At 38.4% G+C, this 23,042-nt stretch overlaps 1 protein-coding gene across 1 annotated transcript in view; it reads left to right on the forward strand.

Annotated features, from left to right (window-relative positions):
• The window catches only part of LOC126281958 (fructose-1,6-bisphosphatase 1), a 119,407-nt gene extending 107,425 nt beyond the window's left edge, over positions 1 to 11,982 (forward strand). The window contains exons 6-7 of the mRNA XM_049981330.1: positions 8,986 to 9,102; positions 11,402 to 11,982. Coding sequence (XP_049837287.1) covers positions 8,986 to 9,102; positions 11,402 to 11,590 — 306 coding nt within the window. The 3' untranslated portion in view covers positions 11,591 to 11,982. The remainder of the gene's footprint in view (positions 1 to 8,985; positions 9,103 to 11,401) is intronic.
• Positions 11,983 to 23,042: the final 11,060 nt, after the last annotated feature.

A 23,042-nucleotide genomic window follows, 5' to 3' on the forward strand; every position in this document is an offset into this window, starting at 1 on the left:
TTACCCATCAAGTTTTGTGTTAAAATTGGGGAATCTGCGAATGTGACCTTTGAGAAGTTGAAAGAGGCCTATGGGGAACATTCCTTATCAATAGAATATGTTTTTTCCTGGCACAAAACCTTTTTGGAAGGCCAAGAACACACCGAACGTGAACCTTGCTCAGGGAGACCAACTAGAAAAACTGACAAAAACATTGAATGAGTCCATGCTTTTGTGAGACTGTTCCTCCAGGACAAACTGTTTTACAAAGATTCCCTTGAAAGGCTCAGCCAAAGGGTGAATTGAATGAGACTGGACATTACAAACAAGCGGATGCTGCGTCATGACAACACCCCATGTCACACGGCTACTTCCATCATGGAATTTCTTACCTCATAAGGCATTCCTCTTGTTTCACAGCCACCCTGCTCATCTGATCTGAGTCCTTGTAACCTTTTTCTCTTCCCAAAATTGAAAAATGTCTTACAAGGATGTCATTTTGGGACTCTGAGAAACATTCAAAAGAATGTGACCGTGTTGTTGAAGGCCCTACCAGTTGAAGCATTTCAGTGCCGCTAACAAGACTGGGAACAGTGCTTCTGCAAGTCTATAGCTGCTGAAGGGAACTAGTGTGAAAGGGGCAATATTGTTAATTGAAAAAATAAATAAATAAATAAAAACTTTGGTAGGTAAAAAATAAGTCTCATTACTTCTCTCATGCATCTCGTATTACAATATACAAAAGTATACTGATGTGCAAAACTTAAGGACAAAAATAAGTTTTTTCCTGATGTGTCACTGCCAAGCAACATAACTTGATGAAACTTGAACCACACAAAGAAAGATCTGCTATAGCATAGTACAGGAAGTAACTGAAATAAATGTATAGTAACATGAACAGAAATGATTCTTTTGTTCAAAAAGAGTAATTACACTGAAGTCATTGTGATTCAATATGGCTCTCTGAACATTACAGAATTGTGAATTGTGATTTATTAGTCTCATAACGTACATAATCTAAATCATTTGATTCAGGTACAGGACACGTCAAAATTTTGGTAAAGTTTTACCATATACATACAACACCTAATTTAACAAATGGTACCATAACAATAATACAGTATAAAAATACTCGTACAATAAAAACTAACAATTAATAACAACTGATTTTAACAAATGGTACCATAATAATAATACAATTTTGTTACACATACAATAAAAGACTAAGAATTAATTACCCCTTGCTCAAATTATCATGTCATCCTCTATGAATTCTTCTACTGAATAGTAGCATTTCTCCCACAGAATCAGCTGTAGCCTTATTTTTAGACTCTCTGGCTTCATATTAAATATATTTTTGCTCATTAGCTTGTTATATATTGCCATCCCCATGTACTGTGAAGTTCGTGCATATAATTTCAAATAGTGTGTGGGTAACATAAAATTATTTTTATTTCTTGTGTTGTATGTGTGGTTAAAATGATTTTCCTCAAATAATTTTTGTCTGCTGTGTACAAAGATTATAATTTCATAAATGTATATGGAGGGAACTGTCAGGATTTGCAGGTTCCGAAATAGTGGGCGACAAGATTCTGTTTGTTGTGCACTACACATGTACCTTATAATTTTCTTTTGCAGTTTCAGTGTTCAAGATACACTACGTGAATTTCCCCAGAAAATGATACCATACCTAATGACAGATTCAAAATAACTATGATATGCTATTTTTTGTGTACTCATGTCAGTAGAGTTTGCTAGTATTTGCATTGCAAATGCAAAGCTGCTATGTTTATTTGATAGGAACTCAATGTGTGTACTCCAGTTTAAGTTGTTGTCCACATTTAGTCCTAGGAATTTGACTGTGTTAACTTGTTCCGTAAGATGATTGTGATGATTTATTTTAAAATACACACATTTCAAATGTTTGGTTTTGAAATGTACTATATCGGTTTTTGCAGTGTTAAGTTTCAAGCCATTCAACAAGAAAGTGAGACATGGTTATTAATGGGGTGTGTGATCAACATGGACATCAATGCATGATCAGTACCATGCTTCCATACTCGCCACAAGGTTTATGAGGAGTTGCTGTGCTACGGTGTTCTGCCCCTCCACCAGTGCAGTTAACAACTGCTGGTTGGCCATTGCTGCATGTCAACACGCTTCAGTACACCTCCAGAATGTATCCTACATGTGCTCAATGGGATGTAAGTCAGAGGAATGGCAGGCCAGTCCATTCACCAAATATTCTTTCACTTCTAGAGCTCTTCCACCTGTGCTGTTCGATGTGATCACACATTGTCATCCATGTCAAGGTTGAATGTGCCCCTGAAAAAGTGCACAGGGGGAATGAGTGCAGAATGACAACAATGTTGCCCAGTGAGCCATGCTCAAACATTTGGAGGTCAGAATGTTCGTGCAACATTATGCCTCCGCACACCGTAACACCTGGAGCACCAAAATGATCCTGTTCAACAATGTTCCTGGGTTCATTACATGTTCCCACCTCTTGCCATATGAGAGTATGTCCACTATTGTCAAACATGATCATTTTAGTGGTTACAGCATGGGGAAGCACAATGCTGCATGTGTATACCGATCTACAAATCTTTGACAGGATACACTCGCTGGTCAACATAACTGTGACACTGTACTCCTTTCCTATGTGCATTTTTTTAGGGATGCATTTGGGCCCAACTTGATAGGATAAGAGCTGGGAATAGATAATGCTCGTAGGAACATTGTTAAACAGGATCATTTTGACGCTCCAGGTGTCATGGTGTGGGAAGGCATAATGTTGCATATGACCACATCAAACAGCAGAGGTTGAGGAGCCCTCGGAACAAGAGGACATTCAGTGAATGGACTGGTCTCCCTGCTCCAAATTTATATCCCTTTGAGCATGTATGACATGCATTGTGGAGACATATGCACTAATGACCACCCAGCAAATGTCAACCATGCTGGTGGAGCAATGGAACATCCTACCTCAAGAACTTCTTACCAAGATGTGGTGGAAATGGGAGTACTCTGCAGATCATGTATTGCCATTTGTGGTTATCAAACACCCTATTGAGAACTATGTCCTACCTCTTGTAATGTCCAGGGAACCACCATGAACCATGGTGACTTCAGTGTATTTATTATCTTTGAATAAAAGTGTCATTTCTGTTTGTCTCATTGCATATATCTTTCAGTTACCTTCTGTATTCTACTGTAGCAATTCTTTCCATGGATGGTCCAAGTTTCATTGAGCTATCTATGTTATTGAGCAGTGACACATCACGTGAAAGTTACTTTCTTGCTTAAGTTCTGCACACGAGCATTCAATGAGTCAGCTATTAATATTAGAGCATTATATTTGTTAAGTTTCATTGAAGTTGTATAGTGTCCAAGCAGCTAACAACTTGTATATGATATGCTTAAGACACTTATAAGAATATCCTGTTTAAGCTAAAAATGAAAATAAGCAGTTATTGATAATATAATGTAAATGGAAAGATTAAAAAAAAAAAGAAAGAAATATTCTCACCAAGCAGCAGCAGTGGAACACACACACAAAAGGATTTAACTTTCACAGGGTTTTGGAGCCGGTGTCTCCTTCTTCTGGCATAAAAGTTGAAGGGGAAGGAAGAGGTGTGAAGGAAAAGGACTGGAGAGGTTTTGAAAAAGGGGTACAGTTCATAAAAGTCATCCAGAGCCCCCGGTCAGGGGAGACTTACCTGATGGGATGAGAAGGACAGACTGATTGTCGGGGACTGCACCGGATGAGATTTGAAAACATGAGAGCTTAAAGGTGGGAGACAGGGTAATATGCAAGATAGAGATTACTACTAAAACATCATGCACAGGTTAATAAGAGTGGAAAGCTAAGTGGATTGTATGTAATAGAGATGGTAGGGGGATGGCAAAAACAGACAAGTCAGAAAGTGAAAGATGTAGAAGACTGAAATGGAGGGAAGAAAAGAGTAGTCTTCCCTGAAATGAGATCCATTCTGTCTGAGATTTTGCCCACCACACCTAGAATAGCTTTTGTCGCCCTCCCAATCTCCATGGCAGGCCCTATGCTCCTTCTGCCCCCATCTCCCTACCCTATGGCTCCTACCCCTGTGACAGACCTTGGTGCAAGACTTGAACTACCTCCTACCACCACCTACTCCAGCACTGTAACTGGCAAAACATGCACTATCAAAGGGAGAGCCACCTGCGAAGTGACATATGTCATACACCAGCTGTTATGTAAACACTGTTAAACCTGAGCTTCTCCTGGCGTAAACTATGTTCAAAGTACTTACGGGCATTCAGCCAGGTTGAATTTTCGACAACTGCCGATATTTCGGCGGATGTACACTCCGCCATTTTCAAGGCTTAACTGCAACGACCAGACAAAGTGCAGAAAACACGAGAGCTCGGTTCTGCGAGTCTAACAGAAAAGATAACACACACCTGGCTTGGCGCTTGTCCGTGAAAGGATTCGTTTTACTCGTCGACGGTTGGACTCTGTTTCCAAAGAATTGTTTCGTTTCCATTTATTGATGGCTAGTAAACTGTCTGAATTTACATGGGATTGGTTGGACGGTGCCTCATGGACTCAGGCTGATTGTGAATATCGTTCTGTCACTGCTCGGCATCTGGCTAAGTTTGAACATTTCCGTGGCTCGGAGGCTGATCCTATCTCCCGACGTTCTGTGATAAATCTCACAGAGAAATCCCTTGACGACGCAGCATTATCCGTGCTAGGGAAGGGTTTAAATTTTGCACCAACACCGAAGAGTTTGCCGGTAGTGGATTTTATCAGTTCGATTGAACAGGCAGTTTACAAACTACCTCCTGTTGATGCAGAGGATGTCAGGAGGGAGACATGTCGTGTTTTGACTAGGGCTCGTCCACCCAAGAGCAATGTGACATCAGTGGAGAGGGCTGCTTTACGCTCTCTCAGAGCTGATCCGGACATTGTCATTTTACCTGCGGACAAGGGCAATGCCACCGTTGTTTTGAACAAACATGGCTATGTACGAAAGATGAATTGTTTATTATCTGACTCAGCGTATCGCAGGATCGATGCTGACCCCACGAAAAGCGTTGAGAGGAAGACCAACAACCTCCTGAAGAAAAGTGGTTTGCCACAGGACGCTATCAAGAGTCTTAACACCTATAGTGCTGTTCCCCCCAGGTTATATGGCCTTCCGAAACTACATAAGGAGGGGGTCCCTCTCCGCCCCATAGTCAGCAATATCGTGTGGCTAAGCACCTTGCTTCAATGTTAAGCCCACAAGTTGGACGTTGTGAACATCACATTAAGAACTCAGCTGACTTCTTACGGCGTTTGGAGGGAATGCAGTTGAATGACTCTGATATGTTAGTAAGTTTTGATGTGGTCTCGCTCTTTACTCGTGTTCCTTTGTCTGATTCGTTGCGGTTAATTGAAGTGAAGTTTGGATTGGAACTTACTAATTTGTTTCAACATGTGTTGACGTCCACGTATTTCTTATTCAATGACCAGTATTACGAGCAGACAGATGGAGTTGCGATGGGTAGCCCGTTATCTCCTGTGATTGCAAATCTGTTCATGGAAGACTTCGAGGAGCGTGCATTGGAGTCGGCGCCATTGAAGCCTGCCTGTTTTTTCAGATATGTTGACGATACTTTTGTTGTTTGGCCGCATGGCAGGGAGAATTTGAATGCCTTTTTGGAACATCTAAACTCGATCCAACCCAACATTCGTTTTACCATGGAGGTGGAAGAGGATGGTTGCCTTCCCTTTCTTGACGTTTTGGTTAGGAAGGAAGATGGATGGATCGTTGGGACATTCAGTTTATAGGAAGCGTACTCACACTGACTTGTATCTACAGGCGGACAGTTGTCATCATCAGGCCCAACGTGAAGGGGTACTTCGTACCCTGGTACACAGGGCACATGTCATCTCCGACGTTGAGATTTTGCCTGCTGAGCTGGCCCATCTTGAGGCTACCTTCCGCCACAATGGGTGTAGTGAAAGACAGATTGAACGGGCGTTGCGATATCAACCAACTGTGCGCCAGGTGACTGATGATAATTCTCAGTTGACTCCTAAATCTATTGCCTTTTTGCCCTACATAGGAAGCACTTCAAACAAGATAGGTCGTATTTTACGGAAATACAATGTGAAATGTGTTTTCCAACCTCCATCTAAGATTAAAGCGCTTTTGGGGTCTGTTAAGGATGATCTTGGTTTACGTAAGGCAGGTGTTTATCGCATTCCTTGTAGCTGTGGCATGGCATACATTGGTCAGACCATCAGGTCCGAGGAGGACCGGTGTATTGAACATAAACGGCACACGCGACTACAGCAGCCTAGCAAATCTGCTATTGCCGAACATTGTTTGGACACTGGTCACACCATGTGGTATAATAATACCAAGATATTAGCATGCACGTCCGGCTATTGGGATAGTGTGTTTAAGGAGTCTGTTGAAATTAAATTGGCTAGCAACCTTGTGAATAGGGATGGAGGCTTTTGTTTAAACTCGGCCTGGAATCGTGCTCTTTCACTTGTTAAAAAACATAGGGACAGAGTTAACGTTTCCTCAACTACCAGTCCATAGTTTCTTACTATCGATAGCTCTGACTTCGTTCATCTTTGGTGGCTTTTGTTTAGGTGTGTGTTATCTTTTCTGTTAGACTCGCAGAACCGAGCTCTCGTGTTTTCTGCACTTCGTCTGGTCGTTGCAGTTAAGCCTTGAAAATGGCGGAGTGTGCATCCGCCGAAATATCGGCAATTGTCGAAAATTCAACCTGGCTGAATGCCCGTAAGTACTTTGAACTGTTAAACCTTATACACTAGCATGACTACCACCCAGTTATCAGTCAGGATGAATGGGCATAGGCAGAGGGTGTATACAGCCAGAGCATGGTGTATAACATCACAGTCATGACCTTGGTGCCTGTTCTACCACACGTGCCATCTGGATTCTTCCCCCAGGCTCGAGTTTCTCAGAACTCGGCAGGTGGGAACTAGCACTACAACATGTCCTTGGTTCTCACCACACACCTGGCCTTAATTTACGTTAATTCCTTCCGTCTCAGCATTTTATACAGTAACTACTCCCTTCTGCACTCCATTTCAGTTTTCTACATCTTTCATTTTCTGACTTGCCTATTTTTCACCATTCCCCCTCCCACCTCTGTTGCATACAATCCGCTTAGCTTTTCGCTCTTATTAACTCATGCACAATATTTTAGTAGTAATCTCTGTCTTGCACATTACCCTGTCTCCCACCTTTAAGCCCTCACGTTTTCAAATCTCATCCTGTGCAGTCCCCACCAATCAGTCTCTCCTTCTCATCCTGACTGGTAAGTCTCCCCTGACCCTGGGGTTCTGGCTGGCTTCTCTGGACTGCACCCCTTTCCCTAGACTTCTCCAGTCCTTTTCCTTCACCCCTCTTCCTTCCCCTTCAACTCTTCTGCCAGGAGAAGGAGTCATTGTCTCCGAAAGCTTGTGAAAGTTAAATCTTTGTGTATGTGTGTGTGTGTGTGTTTATTTTTATTTTTTTTTATTCCCCTCCCCCCCCTCCCCCCTGCCACCGCTTGGTGAGTAGGTTTTTTTCCGTCTGTCCATGTGAATTATATTGTTTAAGGCAAGAAAGCTTCTTAAATAGTTTATGCCTTACAACAACCCTTGCTTCAAACATCACGGATTTCTATAAAGAAAAGTATTTCATACCACTCACTGTGTTGGACATTAGCTAAAAAATTGTACTCACTAGTGAATATTGTATTGCTGAGTTCATTTAATCTTAGGCTTAACTTTATTGTTTGTAAAACACCATATTATTAGAGAAGCAGAGTTAATGAACACATAATTATCTTTACCATGGAACTAGGAAAACAACAATCTATTAATTTTTTTTTAGATTTGATGATAAAGAATTACAATGGTACCCACAAATTCAGAAAACTTTGGGAACCAGTCTGCATTGACAGCATAATCTACGACACTTCTGCCACACAGAAATTCAGAGGAAAGCAGTTTTTCACTGCATGACCAACAGAATCATTAATTTCCCATTACAACAGAATGAAATTACTGAAGAGTTATGTATACCAAAACATACAGCAACAAATAAGGGCTACAATGCTGATATGGTAAACAAAGTATATACTACAAAATTAAACAGGAAAAGGAGTGATGTAGATAAAGTAATAACACTAATAAGAGAATCAGAACCAGAAACAATTAAATATGTTGCTTTTCCTTGCTATGGTGCCATATCAGACAGAATAACCAATAATTTTTGTAAAACTAATGTATGAGTCAGATTCTGCACAAACAATAAAGTAGGGACAACAGTCAGACACAACACCCAAAAAACAAAACTGTTTACGCAATCAAGGATTTACAAAATCAGATGTGGTGACTGTGAAAATTTCTGTGTTGGAAAAACAGGTAGATGCCACTTCATCCAATTTAGAGAGCACACACATGTAAGCAAGAACTGTAAATCTATGAAACTACAATCATAACATTAGGAGCATTGAGGAAACTTTAAAGGTACCACATACGGTAGAGAAAGGCAGATTAATGGACACTCTACAAGAAAATGAAATTTATAGCACCTTCCAAGAACAAGCACAATACATACTCAATGAAAAACGGACCTCAGAAATATTTTTTTTTTTTTATTTCTTTAGACATTTACCCCAACGTACTGTAAGTGCACACTCTTAGTGTCAACCTCTCATGATATATACAAATCATTGCAGTACATAAAATGGAATATTGACTAATGTCACTGACTAGTTGCTCTTTCACATATATCTTACATTGTTATCTGTATGTCAAAATCTTGTAAGTATATGAATGTCAACAAACTGCTAAATTGCTTGTACTTTACATTGTTGTCATTACATTGTATTACGTTTTGTAGGTGCTTGAAAATAGCTTAATGCCAAAATAACAATTGTAAAATAAAACACTAAGAGCTGAAAGCAAGATGTCTTCATTTAAAAAATAATTATCTTGTTTTTCAGCATGGAAAACCGTATGGTGCACGTTATGTAGGATCTATGGTAGCAGATATTCACCGAACACTGAAGTATGGTGGTATTTTTATGTACCCAGCGACAAAGGATGCACCAAGTGGAAAGGTAACTATTAGATTTAACACTATTCATTAAATAATCTCATAAATTTAGTATTTTATTCATCTTCAGCAACTGTGCTTGTATTTATTGAAAGAATCAGCAACCAGCTGCACAAAAGAAATTGTATTTCTGTAACAAGTTTCAGGTACTTAGTGCCCTTCTTCAGAAGGTTATAACTATCATATTATTTGTGACTATTAAAAATAAGATGCATGCAGCATATTGCCGTGGTCCTTAAAATACACAAGGACAATATGTAATACAATAATGAATTCAATAATACAAAAAGGGCTCATAGAAGCTTACGCGTGGTTCATAGAGCTTGTACAAAAATGGTATAAGGAAGTCAAACAAGTGCAGACGTTATGCCATAACTGGAGCTAATGAGTTGAAGGGGAGTAGTTAATGGAAGCTAAGTCCATGAGGCTGGTGGACTGTGCAGATTTGCTGGAGAGCAATTTCTCATCTCCAAAGTTCAGGGAAATTACTACTGGGTGAGAGGATCCAAGCGGTTTGTGTGATGTTAGCAAACAATATGGTCCCTTGAATTATTGTGTAGAGCATGCTGAAAACCTGGGTACTGAAAACCATTCCAGACAGACAGTTCTTTTGGGTCTGCTCACAGAGTCAGTGAGTTTAATGGTGATCATTCATTTATAAGTAATTATGCAGTGAACACACGGTCACAATGTAGGCTTGGGCACTTATTTAATTGTACTTCAGTTCCTGTTTTGCAATTTTGATCATTGTACCTAAGTAAGACTAATTGTTTTTTAATGCTAAGGAGTGTCTTGCTTTAATTGTAAGATGCTTCAGATGTCAATGTGTTCTGTTTTAAAAAGAAGGGTTTTAGAATCAAGCTTGTCTAATACTTTTGATAAATACTAAAATATCAATTTTGTTAACTGTTTACTTTTCTCTAGATTTAATTTATGGTTGAGGCATTCCATAATGACTGGGTTGTGTATGTAAATGGTAGTATAATTCATGGGGAAAAAAAATTAGTACTGTGCTACAAGAATCTCTGTTGTAACTGCTCTTGCTGAATGTGAAAATCTCTATATTCATTGCTGGTCACTATTACTATTTCATGATTGGAGAATTTACATGAAACTCTTTTTGTAGCAGGTAGTCACTTTGATATTTTATGCAAGTGGCCAATGGAAATAACTGATTACAATCTTTGGCCGACATTTCACATTATCTTCATGCAAAGTATTTCACACAATGAATCAGTTTTTATCCCGCTACTAATGGCTACAATGTATGAGCAATTAATAAATCCTCAGCTTTTCACACCAAAGATTTGTGGTTATTATTATCATCAGTAAGAGACAGTGCTTTTGGGACCTTACTACAATATCCTTGTATTTCCATGATACCAGGTTTACATTGTCCTTCAGTGGTGTAGAACAACATTCTCTTTCGTAATTAATACAAGCAAACATCTGTCTGCATGTGGACTACTAACTATGGAAGCAGTTACATAATAATTTTCTGAGTGCTCTACATTGACTTTTGGGTGGACATCACCATTAACCAACTGTCTGTTCTGGTGAATGGCTGTGCACAAACAGAAACAAAGGGCCACTGTAATTTCCTCCACTGGAGAGTAATTTGTTCAGCACATTACAGCAAAGGAGTTCAGGGATTATTTCACAAAAAATGCTGTCTGGACCTCTCCCTTCTCTCCCATCATCCCTAGCTCTTTTTGATGGCTACTTCTACCTGGTTACCTGTGCATTCTCACAATATTTTACACTCCCCCCCCCCCCCCCAATTCCCCCTCCATTTTTATTCTGCAGATGCTCTTATTCAGGAAGTATTTATCCCTGCCTGCATGATGTGCCATGTCAGTTAGCACTACAAATGACTGAAATTAACCTTTCTTAAAACTAGTTGCAGATAAATTTAGCTGGCAAATACTTAGTGTTACACTTTGTGTTTATGAGACAAGCTGCTTTAGTTTCACTCATAAAAAAGTAAAATAGTCCTGCTGTGATTTCCTTTAAATGAGTGAAATAAATGATATTGTTGACTTTTAATAATACCATTATATTTTTTTTATACTCATTCATTAGTATTTTCAGTTGTTTGCTCATAATCATTTTCTCGTGCCTTCAGAAAGTCATACATCTTACATCAGAAATCCATACTCAGTTGTTTAAAATAACAATTTTAAATGTGAAGGTTGCTTCATAAACAAAATATGTCTTGACACCACATTTTATGTGCAGTAAGCTTACAAAGACAATAATTTTGTACAGAATCAATGTTAATGCCAGTTGTTCTTACATTCTAGTTGCGGCTTTTGTATGAGTGCAACCCCATGGCTCATGTGATGATCACTGCTGGTGGCCTTGCATCCAATGGCGAGAAATCAATTCTGGACATCATCCCTACGAAGATTCACGAACGTAGCCCCATTTTCATGGGGTCTCGTGAAGATGTTGAGGAACTGCTTGAAATCATTAAAAAGCACAAGTCATAGAAGTCTCTGAAGCTTTATTTACAGTGCCTGAATCTCATGGGTACAAAATTAAATTTGTGTAAAATCTTATTTGACAATCAAAGCACATATATTATTTTGTAATATGTCATGAAAAATGATGATAAATAATAAACTGGAGCATGTAACTATATTTGGTAATCCACCATTCATAATAAAGTAATCTTGAGTGTCTATCTGTGTTCATAATGGGTTAACTGGAAAAACACTCACAGTTTATATGGATTCAGATGTGAAATCAGTGCCTCTAGCATTGAATACTATTTTTGAAATTTCTTGTTTCACAGTCAAAAGACAAAAACTATATTGTAATAATGAATATGTGGCATAAAACTATGTGACTACATCAAAACACAATAAATATTTTTTAATTTTCAGTGTATTATTGAGTCATTCATTGTGTTCCATGAACAGATTCACCAAAACAAAGGTTAAAATAAAACCTGGGGAAAAGTGGCTGACTGCTCACTTAAAAAATGGGATGAACCTAGCATCCTTACCACACATTAAAATCTCCCCCCCCCCCCCCCTCCAACAATTTATGGAGCGGATCCAAATTTTCACAAAATCTTAAAATGTGTGCATTAACCCCTTCTCAAATACTGAAGTAAAGTGCAAATCAGCTGGTAAAAGAGACTATCTTTTTATCTTATTAATACACACTACAATCATTTAGAAATTGCTGCACTGGTACTGTACTGAAATATGTTGATTTCAGGGACTGCACTTTCATGGATCATATTAATGACGCAGGAAATCTGTATCATTGGACTGTGTGCTACTTTTATAGATATGTGAGGAGGACTTTATCTCAGCTGAGTGGGATATAACGGCTGACCTGATAATTTCAGCAGATGCAACTTATTGTCTGTCATCTCCCATCACTCTTCTTCCTACTAATGTGTGACTTTGCTAAAGCAGAAGTGTGATATCATGCACAACAGTGGCATATAGAGCCATACTATTCACCAATCTTGGTTACTTAATTCCTATGTGCCCTAGCACCCAGTGTCCCCATTCCCAGCCTCTGTGAACAGAGAAGGGAGTTCACATTATTATTTGTATCTACACTACTGGCCATTAAAATTGCTACACCATGAAGATGGTGTGCTACAGATGTGAAATTTGACCGACAGGAAGAAGACGCTGTGATATGCAAAGGATTAGCTTTTCAGAACATTCACACAAGGTTAACACTGGTGGCAACACCTACAATATGCTGACATGAGGAAAGTTTCCAACCGATTTCTCATACTACAACAGCAGTTAACCAGTGTTGCCTGGTGAAACGTTGTTGTGATGCCTTGTGTAAGGAGGAGAAATGCGTACCATCACATTTCTGACTTAAATAAAGATCAGATTGTAGCCTATCTCGATTGCAGTTTATCGTATCGCGACATTGCTGCTTGCATTGGTCGAGATCCAATGACTGTTAGCAGAATATGGAATCAGTGGGTTCAGGAGAGTAATATAGAACGCCGCGCTGGATCCCAATGGCCTCGTATCACCAGCAGTCAAGATAACAGGCATCTTATCTGCATGGCTGTAACGGATCATGCAGCCACATCTCGATCCCTGAGTCAACAGATGGGAATGTTTGCAAGACAACAACCATCTACACAAACAGATTGACAACGTTTGCAGCAGCATGGACTATCAGCTCAGAGACCATGGCTGTGGTTACCTTTGATGCTGCATCACAGACAGGAGCGCCTGCGATGGTGTACTCAACGACAAACCTGGTTGTACAAATGGCAAAACATCATTTTTTTGGATGAATCCAGGTTCTGTTTACAGCATCACGATGGTCGCATCCGTGTTTGGCGACATCACAGTGAACACACATTGGAAGCATGTATTCCTCATCGCCATACTGTCATATCTCCTGGCGTGATGGTATGGGCTGCTATTGGTTACACGTCTTGGTCACCTCTTGTTCGAACTGACGACACTTTGAACAGTGGACATTACATTTCAGATGTGTTATGACCCGTGGCTCTACCCTTCATTTGATCCCTGTGAAACCCTACATTTCAGCAGGATAATGCACGACCGCATGTTGCGGGTCCTGTACGGGTCTTTCTGGATACAGAAAATGTTTGGCTGCTGCCCTGGCCAGCACATTCTCCAGATCTCTCACCAACTGAAAATGTCTGGTCAATGGTGGCCGAGCAACTGGCTCGTCACAATACACAAGTCGCTGCTCTTGATGAACTGTGGTATCATGTTGAAGCTGCATGGGCAGCTGTACATGTACACACCATCCAAGCTCTGTTTGACTCAATGCCCAGGTGTCTTAAGGACGTTATTATGGCCAGAAGTGGTTGTTCTGTGTACTGATTTATCGGGATCTATGCACTCAAACTGCATGAAAATGTAATCACATGTCAGTTCTAGTATAATATGTTTGTCCAGTGAATACCCGTTTACCATCTGCATTTCTTCTTGGTGTAGCAATTTTAATAGCCAGTAGTGTAATTAGGACATGCATTGTAGAACCTGAAGGGGATCTAGATCTACATCCATTCCCTGCAAACCACTGTGCATTGCATGGCAGAGGCCATTTTCCATCGTAACAAATATTAGCGTTTCTTCAAGTCCATTTGCATGTGGAGCACAGGAAGATATACTTTTCAAATCCTCTGTGTGTGCTGCTATTAGTCTTATCTTTTCTTGACAGTTGTTAAGAGAATGACATGTAAGGAGGTCAATTCTTGAAACTTCATAAGTAGTCTTTTGTGGGATAGTTGGTGTCTGTATCCAAGAGCCTGTCACTTTAAGTTTTTCAGCATTTTTGTGACACTTTCCAGTAAGTCAACAAGCCTGTGACCATATTTCATCTGCATCTGCTGCAAACCACTGTGAAGTGCACGGGAGAGAGTAAGTTCCATTCCCGTATGGAGTCTGGCAAGAATGATTCCTTAAATGCTTCTGTGCACGCTGTAATTATTCTAATCTTGTCTTCATAATCTATATGACAGTGGTACACAACATGTTGTAATATATCCCTAGATTCATGACAAAGTGGGTTTTAGAAACTTTCCAATTAGTTTTTCACAGGACAGTTTGTGTCTGTCTTCAGGAATCTGCCACTTCAGTTCTTTCAGCAATTTTGTGACACTCGTCCATGGTTTGAACAAACTTGTGACCATTTGTTCTGTCCTTCTTAGTGACTGTTCAATATTCTCTGTTAGGCCTGTTTGGTACAGGTACCACACTCTTGAGCAATATTCCAGGATGGATCACGAGTTTTGTATGCAGTTTCCTTTGCATTTCCCTAGCATTCAATCAATGAACTGCATTCTGCTACTGCTTTACCTATGACCAAGACAGTAATTTATTAATGAACCAATGTGTGCCTATGTGATCACTCTTAACTGCTACATTTGGGTATTCATATCAGTTGACTGACCCCATTTGTGACTAATTGATATTGCAGTCAGAGGGTACCAAGGTCTTATTTTTTTAAAATTAAGATCTAAATTTCACAGTTTTGAACATTTAAAGCAAGATGTTATCAAGATCTGATATGTATTGCTCACATAGAGATTGTGAGGATAAGATTACAATAATTAAAGCACACACGGATGCATTCAAACAACCATTCTTTCCATGCTCCATACATGAATGGAAAAGGAGGAAACCTTAATAACTCGTACAATGGGACATACCCCATTCTATACATTTCATGGTGGTTTGAAGAGTGTAAAGGGAGATGTGGATGTAGACGGCTGTGCATTTGTGCAGTATTTTTCAGTTAGTACTTCATTACAGATAACCAACTCATCTACTAACAATTTGAAATTGTTATTCATATTGTGTGCCAGGTCATTACATCATTACAGTAATAATCATGCTTCTAGACTATTACAGAGCAGTGAATATATAGCCCTGAATAGATGGAAATTATATTTAAATAAATCGTAAACTATCATCAAAAGAATAAAACATAAAATATTTTTGTCACACAGTAATGGCACTTTGATTAATAAGTGAAATAGCTAATTTAAGCTTACTTCAAATGAGGCTCAGGGTTCATGAAATAAAAACAATATCTCAAAGTTAATGCTTTCATACAGTTAATAAAGTTAATGCGGTACACTTAATACTTTCAGTCAAAAAGTATGTATATAGTGGGTTTTAATTGGATCTTACACCCTAAAAATATTTAAGTATTTGAAAATAACTAATACAGTAATATAGTAATACAGCACTAAACTAGTACTAATATTTTGAAACTGAATATTTAACATTACGTATGTATTTAATTCTCTATTTTATTAAGATTTTTAATATTACTTTAAATGCCATTATTAGGGCTAGAGTTTCTTTAGAAAGGTGCAAATGTCAACTGTCTGACTGAATGAAATGTCGTGTGACGAGGGCCTCCCGTCGGTTAGACCATTCGCCTGGTGCAAGTCTTTCAGTTTGACGGCACTTCGGCACTTGCAAGTCGATGGGGATGAAATGGTGATGATTAGGACAACACAACACCCAGTCCCTGAGCGGAGAAAATCTCCGACCCAGCCGGGAATCGAACCCGAGCCCTTTGGTCTGACTGGATTACTGATCACGAAGGCATTGATGACTGCTGCAATACCCAATTCATCCAAAACATCTCGGTGGGCATATGACCTCAGACATCTAAGGGTGGTAAATGACCGTTCTGCTGTTGCTGTCATGATTGGAACTACTTGGAGAAGCTTAATGCACTTCACTACTTCACATAACATTTCTCAAACTGTAGGCTCTTGTGTAATGTACTTTCTTACATCACACATGTTTTTTAAGACCAGTTGCTTTTTATTAGCAATATCGCTAACATATTCAAGTGTAAGCACAATCTCTCAATGTCTAGGTCGTTTTTGAAAAACTCAGTTGATTTTTTTCCAAATTTGTTTCACCTCTTTTTAATAAAAGCAAGCACCCTTGTTCAACAGAAGTGACCTGAGTGAGTGCAGTTGAAGCAAACTGCTCAGTAATGCAAGACTGCACTGTTTCACAAACTTCAGTGTAAATAGCTTTGTAGTATTCCTTTGGGGTTTTGAAAATGTGCGGTGAGCTGGCTTCATGGTTTTCATACTTCTTTGGTATACTTTGATTCCAAGGCAGCGAAGGATCTTCAACTGGTGAAGGTTTTTCTTTTAAACACAGTTCCCAAAAGTGTTCAGAACTTAAACACCTTCCATTCAATGTACAAATCAAGCCCTCATATATTTTTTCCAGAGCAGCAAAACTTAGATGAGGGCATTGAATTTTTTCATTGACATCCTCTACTGGGTTCAGTGCATAGCAATAAAGACGTAAAAAGAAATAAGTCTTGAATTGTAATATTGACTCAAGATAGCCTGCACATTTGTAACCTGCCTCTGTAGAAAATTTTTCAAAAAAAAACCTCTAGAAGTTCTTCAAAGTTTTTCACTATTCTCAATATACTAGAAGCTCGCATAGTCCATTGAGTCGGACAAATGGGTCGTAGACCAGCTTGGCCGTTGGCGCTCTCACAGTGTATGCTTCTAAAAGTCCCATCCTTTTGTTGAATTCCCTTATGGTGTTTATTAAATCCTTGGCTAAAGCCATAATATCCCTCACAGACATAAGATGGCAGAGACTGTTCACAACTGCCAAGTCTAAACTGTGAGCAGTGCAGTACACATCACGTACTTTTGGTTGTATATCCAAAATTAACTTTTTTTAGTCCTTTGAACTTACCTTTCATATTCAAGGCACCATCATAGCACTGCCTTCTTAAGTTATCCATTGACAAATCAAGATAAGCAAAAACATCTTTTAAAATACTAAACAGAGTTTATGATTAAGTGTTGGGGTTCTAGTATAAGCCAACAAAGTCTTCGTTGATGATTAAGGAATCAACAACAGTACAAATACAAAATGAAACCTGTTTGTGAATTGAAGAATCACTTGTTGCGTCAACCATAATAGAAAAATGTTCAGTCTTCTTGACTGAAGCCAATACCTTTCTCAACACAGACTTTCCTAGTAGACCAATGATCTTGTTTTGAATATCGTGGGATGTCCACTTATACCCTGAATGCCATAACCAATCTTTAAACTCAGGCATGTCATTCTTTCAGAGTTACAACAATTGAAAAAAAATTGAGTTTACATCTTCGTGCCCTCTAATTGTAGTCCTTGTCAGCATAGAAATTGCTTGGTAGTAAAAATTGTCTCAAGAGCTAAACGGCCTCTCTCCATATCACCATCTAACTGTTCATTCAAATGGTAGGCCGCACTTCAGTTAGTGATAGAATTTAGTTTCAGAACATCTTCTTTATGTGTAAACGTATTTTCATGAAGACAGAATTTTTCCTTAGCCTTTTTCCAGTTAGAAAACCCTAAGGAAGTAAATGCATCTTCTTTTTTTGAAGAAAATTGTAATATATTTTTAGCATCTGCCTTCCCTTACCAGATTGTCCAGGTTTCAGCTGTGAACAGTTCTCGCCTGAAGACAACAAAGCAACTGATGACACAATAATTGTTAGAGGTGTCTTGCAGTATTATCAACTTCCAATTCCGCCTTTTTGGTAACAAATTGATCCATTGCAAACTTAATCCACAATACACTAAGAGACTAAAATAAACAAATAAAATATAGACCTATAAAATAGTCCACTAGACACTAAAGTTGGAACACTAAACATGTCTGCAGCATGCACTGGACAAAACTATCCACACTGAATGACTGTCACAGCAGGGTGGACTTTATATAGCCACAGCATCGCAATGCCTCAAAGCATCAAGGCGTCGTGAGGCGGAGTGTTCCAGGCACTTCTGCTCTATTCCTTTTGATGTTACTGTGGCCGCAGCACCAGCCCACCGGCACCAGACTTTACTTGAAGGTACGCACACCGGTACAAATTTTAAGTGTGCCTGCAGCACCGTAACACTATCATCATTCACACCAATCGTTTTCAGCTAACCTGCTTACTATCATAATAAGTATTTGTTTTAACTCATTGCTGAATGTATTTTAAAAGGTAACTATTGTTAAACAAAGATTTTACAAAGCATAATATAACGAATTTTTGAGGGGCTTGGGACCCCTGAGGCTCCGTGGCGTCGGCGCCTGTGCTGCACTGATCTGAGAATTAAACTGGAGCAGTACTCCTGGATTTCTCTTTATAATGGAAAATTGATAACTTATGCTAAGATAAGAAAAAGAAGGGAACAGTTGAGCCCAAACAAAGCAGCAACTCCCCATATAAAGACCTGCATGTATCCACCAAAGATAATGCATCTTGTGGATTAAAGACCTTATGGCATACTACGAATTGCTTCCGTGAGGCTTAACCATCACTGCTGACATTTATTGTCAACAACTGAGATGTCTTGCTGCTGCAATCCAATAACAACGACCAGAAAGACTGCAGGAAGTGATACTACTCTGTGATACTGCCCACCCTCATTCTGGTAGGCTGACAAAATACACTATAAGAGTTGGGTTGGGAAGTCATTCCGCATCCTTCTTAGTCACATGATCTTGCACCCTCAGATTTTCACCTTTTCCGTTCCCTATTGAACAACCTTCATGGAACTTTGCTTCTGGATGAAAACACACCCTGGGGGAAAAAAAAAAAAAAAAAAAAAAAAAAAAAAAAAAAAAAAAAAAAAAAAAAAACTTTTCTTCAAAACCATGTGGTTTTTACAGGATTGGAAACTTACCCTGGTGTTGGCAGACAGTTGTAAATGATGAAGGAGAATATATTAATGATGACTAAAGCCTCTGCTATGTATGTCTGTTGTGTTTATTAAACTTAGGGGAAAATGCTACAAACTTATGCACCAACCCAATAGATAAGATATCTGTATAGTGCAGAAAGTGACAATTTCCCTTAACAATTAAAAGTGTGAAGTTGTCAATGCATACTAAAAATAGAAACTGTCAATGCGTACTAAAAATATCCATCAAATTTTGGTTACATGATAAACCATACAGATTTAAAGATTGATGATGCAACTAAATACCTAGGGATTACAATATTGAATAACTTAGATTGGAATGATCAGGTAGATAATGGAGCAGGAATGGCAAACCAAAGACTTCACTTAACTGGCACAACACTTAGAACATTCAACAGATCTACTAAAGAGAATGCCTGCATTATGCTTGTCTGTCCTCTTCTGGAGTATTTCTTTGTGGTATGGGATCCTTACCAGATAGGATTGACGCAGGACATCAGAAGAGTTCAAAGAAGGGCAGCTTGTTTTGTATTATTGAGAAATTAGGGAGAGAGAGTCACAGATATGACATGGAAGCTCAGGTGGCAATCATCAAAACAAACACGTTTTCCACTGTGGCGAGTTCTTTTCCTGAAATTTCAATCACCAACTTTCTCCTCTGAACGCAAAAATATTTTGATGGCTCCCACTTACAGAAAGAGAAATGAACACCATTATAAAATAACAATTACTGGAGCTTGTACAGAAAGATTTACAAGTCAATTTTTCAAATGTGCTATTCGAGACTCAAGAAATAGTCTGAAAGTAGTTCTATGTACCCTCTGCCAAACATTTGTGTGAGTTGCTAAGTAGTCATGTAGATGCAGGTAAAGATGTGAATAGCAATAACAGAGTTATCCGGACAGCATTGTCTTGTTGGTTTAATGGTACCACCCTTGTGACATAATGTGGAGACTGTGCTAACTTCCAGTTCAGAACTTGATGGAGGTCTTCTATACTTCGCATTTTCTTTAACCTTATTGCAAATGGGCAAAAAGAAACTCAGTGATGTAATTGTAACAAAACTGTAACAAAATTTCCATGTTTGTGCTGCTGCTGTTTAGACTGAATTATCAGAAGTGCAAAATTTTACATTTCAGAACATTTAAAGCAAGTTGCCAATCTTTGCACCACTTTGAAATCTTATCAGGATCTGTACGAATATTTATGCAGTTTCTTTCATACATTTCTTCATTACAGATAACTGTATCATCTGCAAAAGATCTGAGGTTACTGTTAATATACAACATGAACAGCAAGGGTCCCAGCGCACACACTTCCCTGGGGCACACCCGAAGTTACATCTGATGATGACTCTCCATCCAAGATAACATGCTGCATCCTCCCTATCAAACAGTCCTCAGTCCAGTCACAAATTTTACTTGATACTCCATATGATCAAACTTTTGATACTGAGTCAAATGATTTTTGTAAATCAAGAAATACTGCATCTACCTGATTGCTTTGATCCAAAGCTTTCAGTATGTCATGCAAGAAAAGTGCGAGTTCAGTTTCACATGATCAATGTTATTGGAAACTGTACTGGTTGGCATGGATTAGGTCATGCTGTTCAAGTTACCTTATTATGTTTGAGCTCAGAATATGTTATAAGTTTCTACAACAGATTGATGTCAGGGATATTGGACGGTATTGTGACTGACATAATTTTTTATTATTTTGCACAAGTCAGTGGCACTGTATATGAGACTTTCTTCTACTCTTGTTGCCAATGTAAACAGAAAATCTTACTTGTTGCATTTACTTTGTGTCACTGCTGTAGAGAACTTTGCTCAGAAATCATTTACAGATCAATGATCAGTGTTTATAGGCTTGTTGCATCTCCTGGTCTACTTCAATAGGACAGCATGACATTATCATTCAAAAGTTTAAAGAGGACTCAATTGTGCGTAGAGTCCACCTGTACTCAGTAAGCATAAACAATAGTATTCAGATATCCAGCCTATCACTGATTTCAAATTCTTATATTCATAAGGAAATTTTCAGAAGTGCATGTTTGTGCTTTGTAATCTACTTACAACTTAGCAATTTTCTTTTTATGAACAAATGAAGACTTAGCTACAACAACAAATAAAAACAATCTGGAGCCTTGCTAATCAAAAAACAAATAAAAATGGTGATATGTTATTCCCAGATAACAGCTGTGTAAGAAAAGATGACACATTGAAACTACTGACCAGTATATTCAGTTTCAAAATACTGACACAAGTTATTTGCAGAATAATTAAAAAAACTGGCAGAAGCCAACCTCAGTGACAATCTGCGTAGGTTCTAGAAAAATGTAGGAACTCACGACACCAAATTGACTCCAAAGCTTTCCTTAGAAGATACACTGAAGAGAGACAAACCTACATCACATAAGTAGATTTAGAGAAAGCTCTTGAGAATGTTCAATGGAATACACTTTTCGAAATTCTGAAGGTAACGCGGGTAAAATACAAGGAGCAGAAAATTATCTACAGTTTGTACACAAAACATACTGCAGTTAAAGATTCGAAGGGCAACCTCTCCTTGATGTTGTTCAATCTGTACATTGAGCAAGCTGTGAAGTAAACAAAGGAGAAATTTAGAAAGGGAGAAGAAAAAACTAGTTTGTGATTTGCTGATCACACTATAATCCCGTCAGACACAGCAAACAACTTCTGAGTGCAGTTTATTTTTTTATTTACTTTATATGTTCAGGCCACAAAATTATTACAATACTGGTATAGGACTAATAGCATATGCCCAGAGATTAATTACATACAAAAAATCAGTTAGACATGAAATTCAATAAAGTAATAACAATAAAAATACAGGGATAAATACGCACAACAAGAATTTACAAAATACAGAAGAAAGATAAAAAGTGAACAAACAGAAAAATAATTTTAAGAACTTTAAAATGTAAACTTTCACAGCTGGAATAGTCACAATTAATATAATATTCTGGGCTATTATGTCTCAGTCTAAGGGATTTCACTTTGAAAATGGGATGAAATGTCAGGTTTTAGAGGACATTTTCAAGGGGGATCGTAGCTTTGATGAATGGCCGATTCTGATTAGTGAGCCATGATGTGAATTGGACATTCAACAAGCTACGATCCCCCTTGAAAATGTCCTCTACAGATGGAGAGAAAACATCATGTTTTAAAGTGAAATTCCTTCGACCATGGCATAATAGCCCAGAATATTTTATTAATTTAAGAACTGTGTTATGCAATACATAGCTTTAATTGTATATTTTATTAGACACGATCTGTTTCAGTCTAGGATCATACTATTGTCAGGTATGTCATGTACATTGTTCCATCATTGATATTTGCTGTATATATGTTACATTATGTCCATATAACCTCACAGACTTTTTGTGAAAAAAATTTCTTTTGCACAAAAATGTCTATGAGGTTAAATGGACATAATGTTATGTATAACAGTTAACATCGATGTACATCTGATAACTGTTATTCCAATTAGGCAAATTCATGGCTGAAATGGTTTATGAACCCAATGATGGTCTGTTCCTAGACCCAAAAGGGTCATCTCTAGTAAAATATAACACTACAGCTGTGTATTGCATTTGTGATGAAGCAACCTGGGATATTTTTACTTCCCCTCTTGTTTTGCCATCTGTTTCCTTAAATTTATTTTTTCACTTTTAACTAATTACTATTAACATACATCAGTATAATCTACA

This window comes from Schistocerca gregaria, chromosome 7 (assembly GCF_023897955.1).
Source record: "Schistocerca gregaria isolate iqSchGreg1 chromosome 7, iqSchGreg1.2, whole genome shotgun sequence".
Lineage (NCBI taxonomy): Eukaryota > Metazoa > Arthropoda > Insecta > Orthoptera > Acrididae > Schistocerca > Schistocerca gregaria.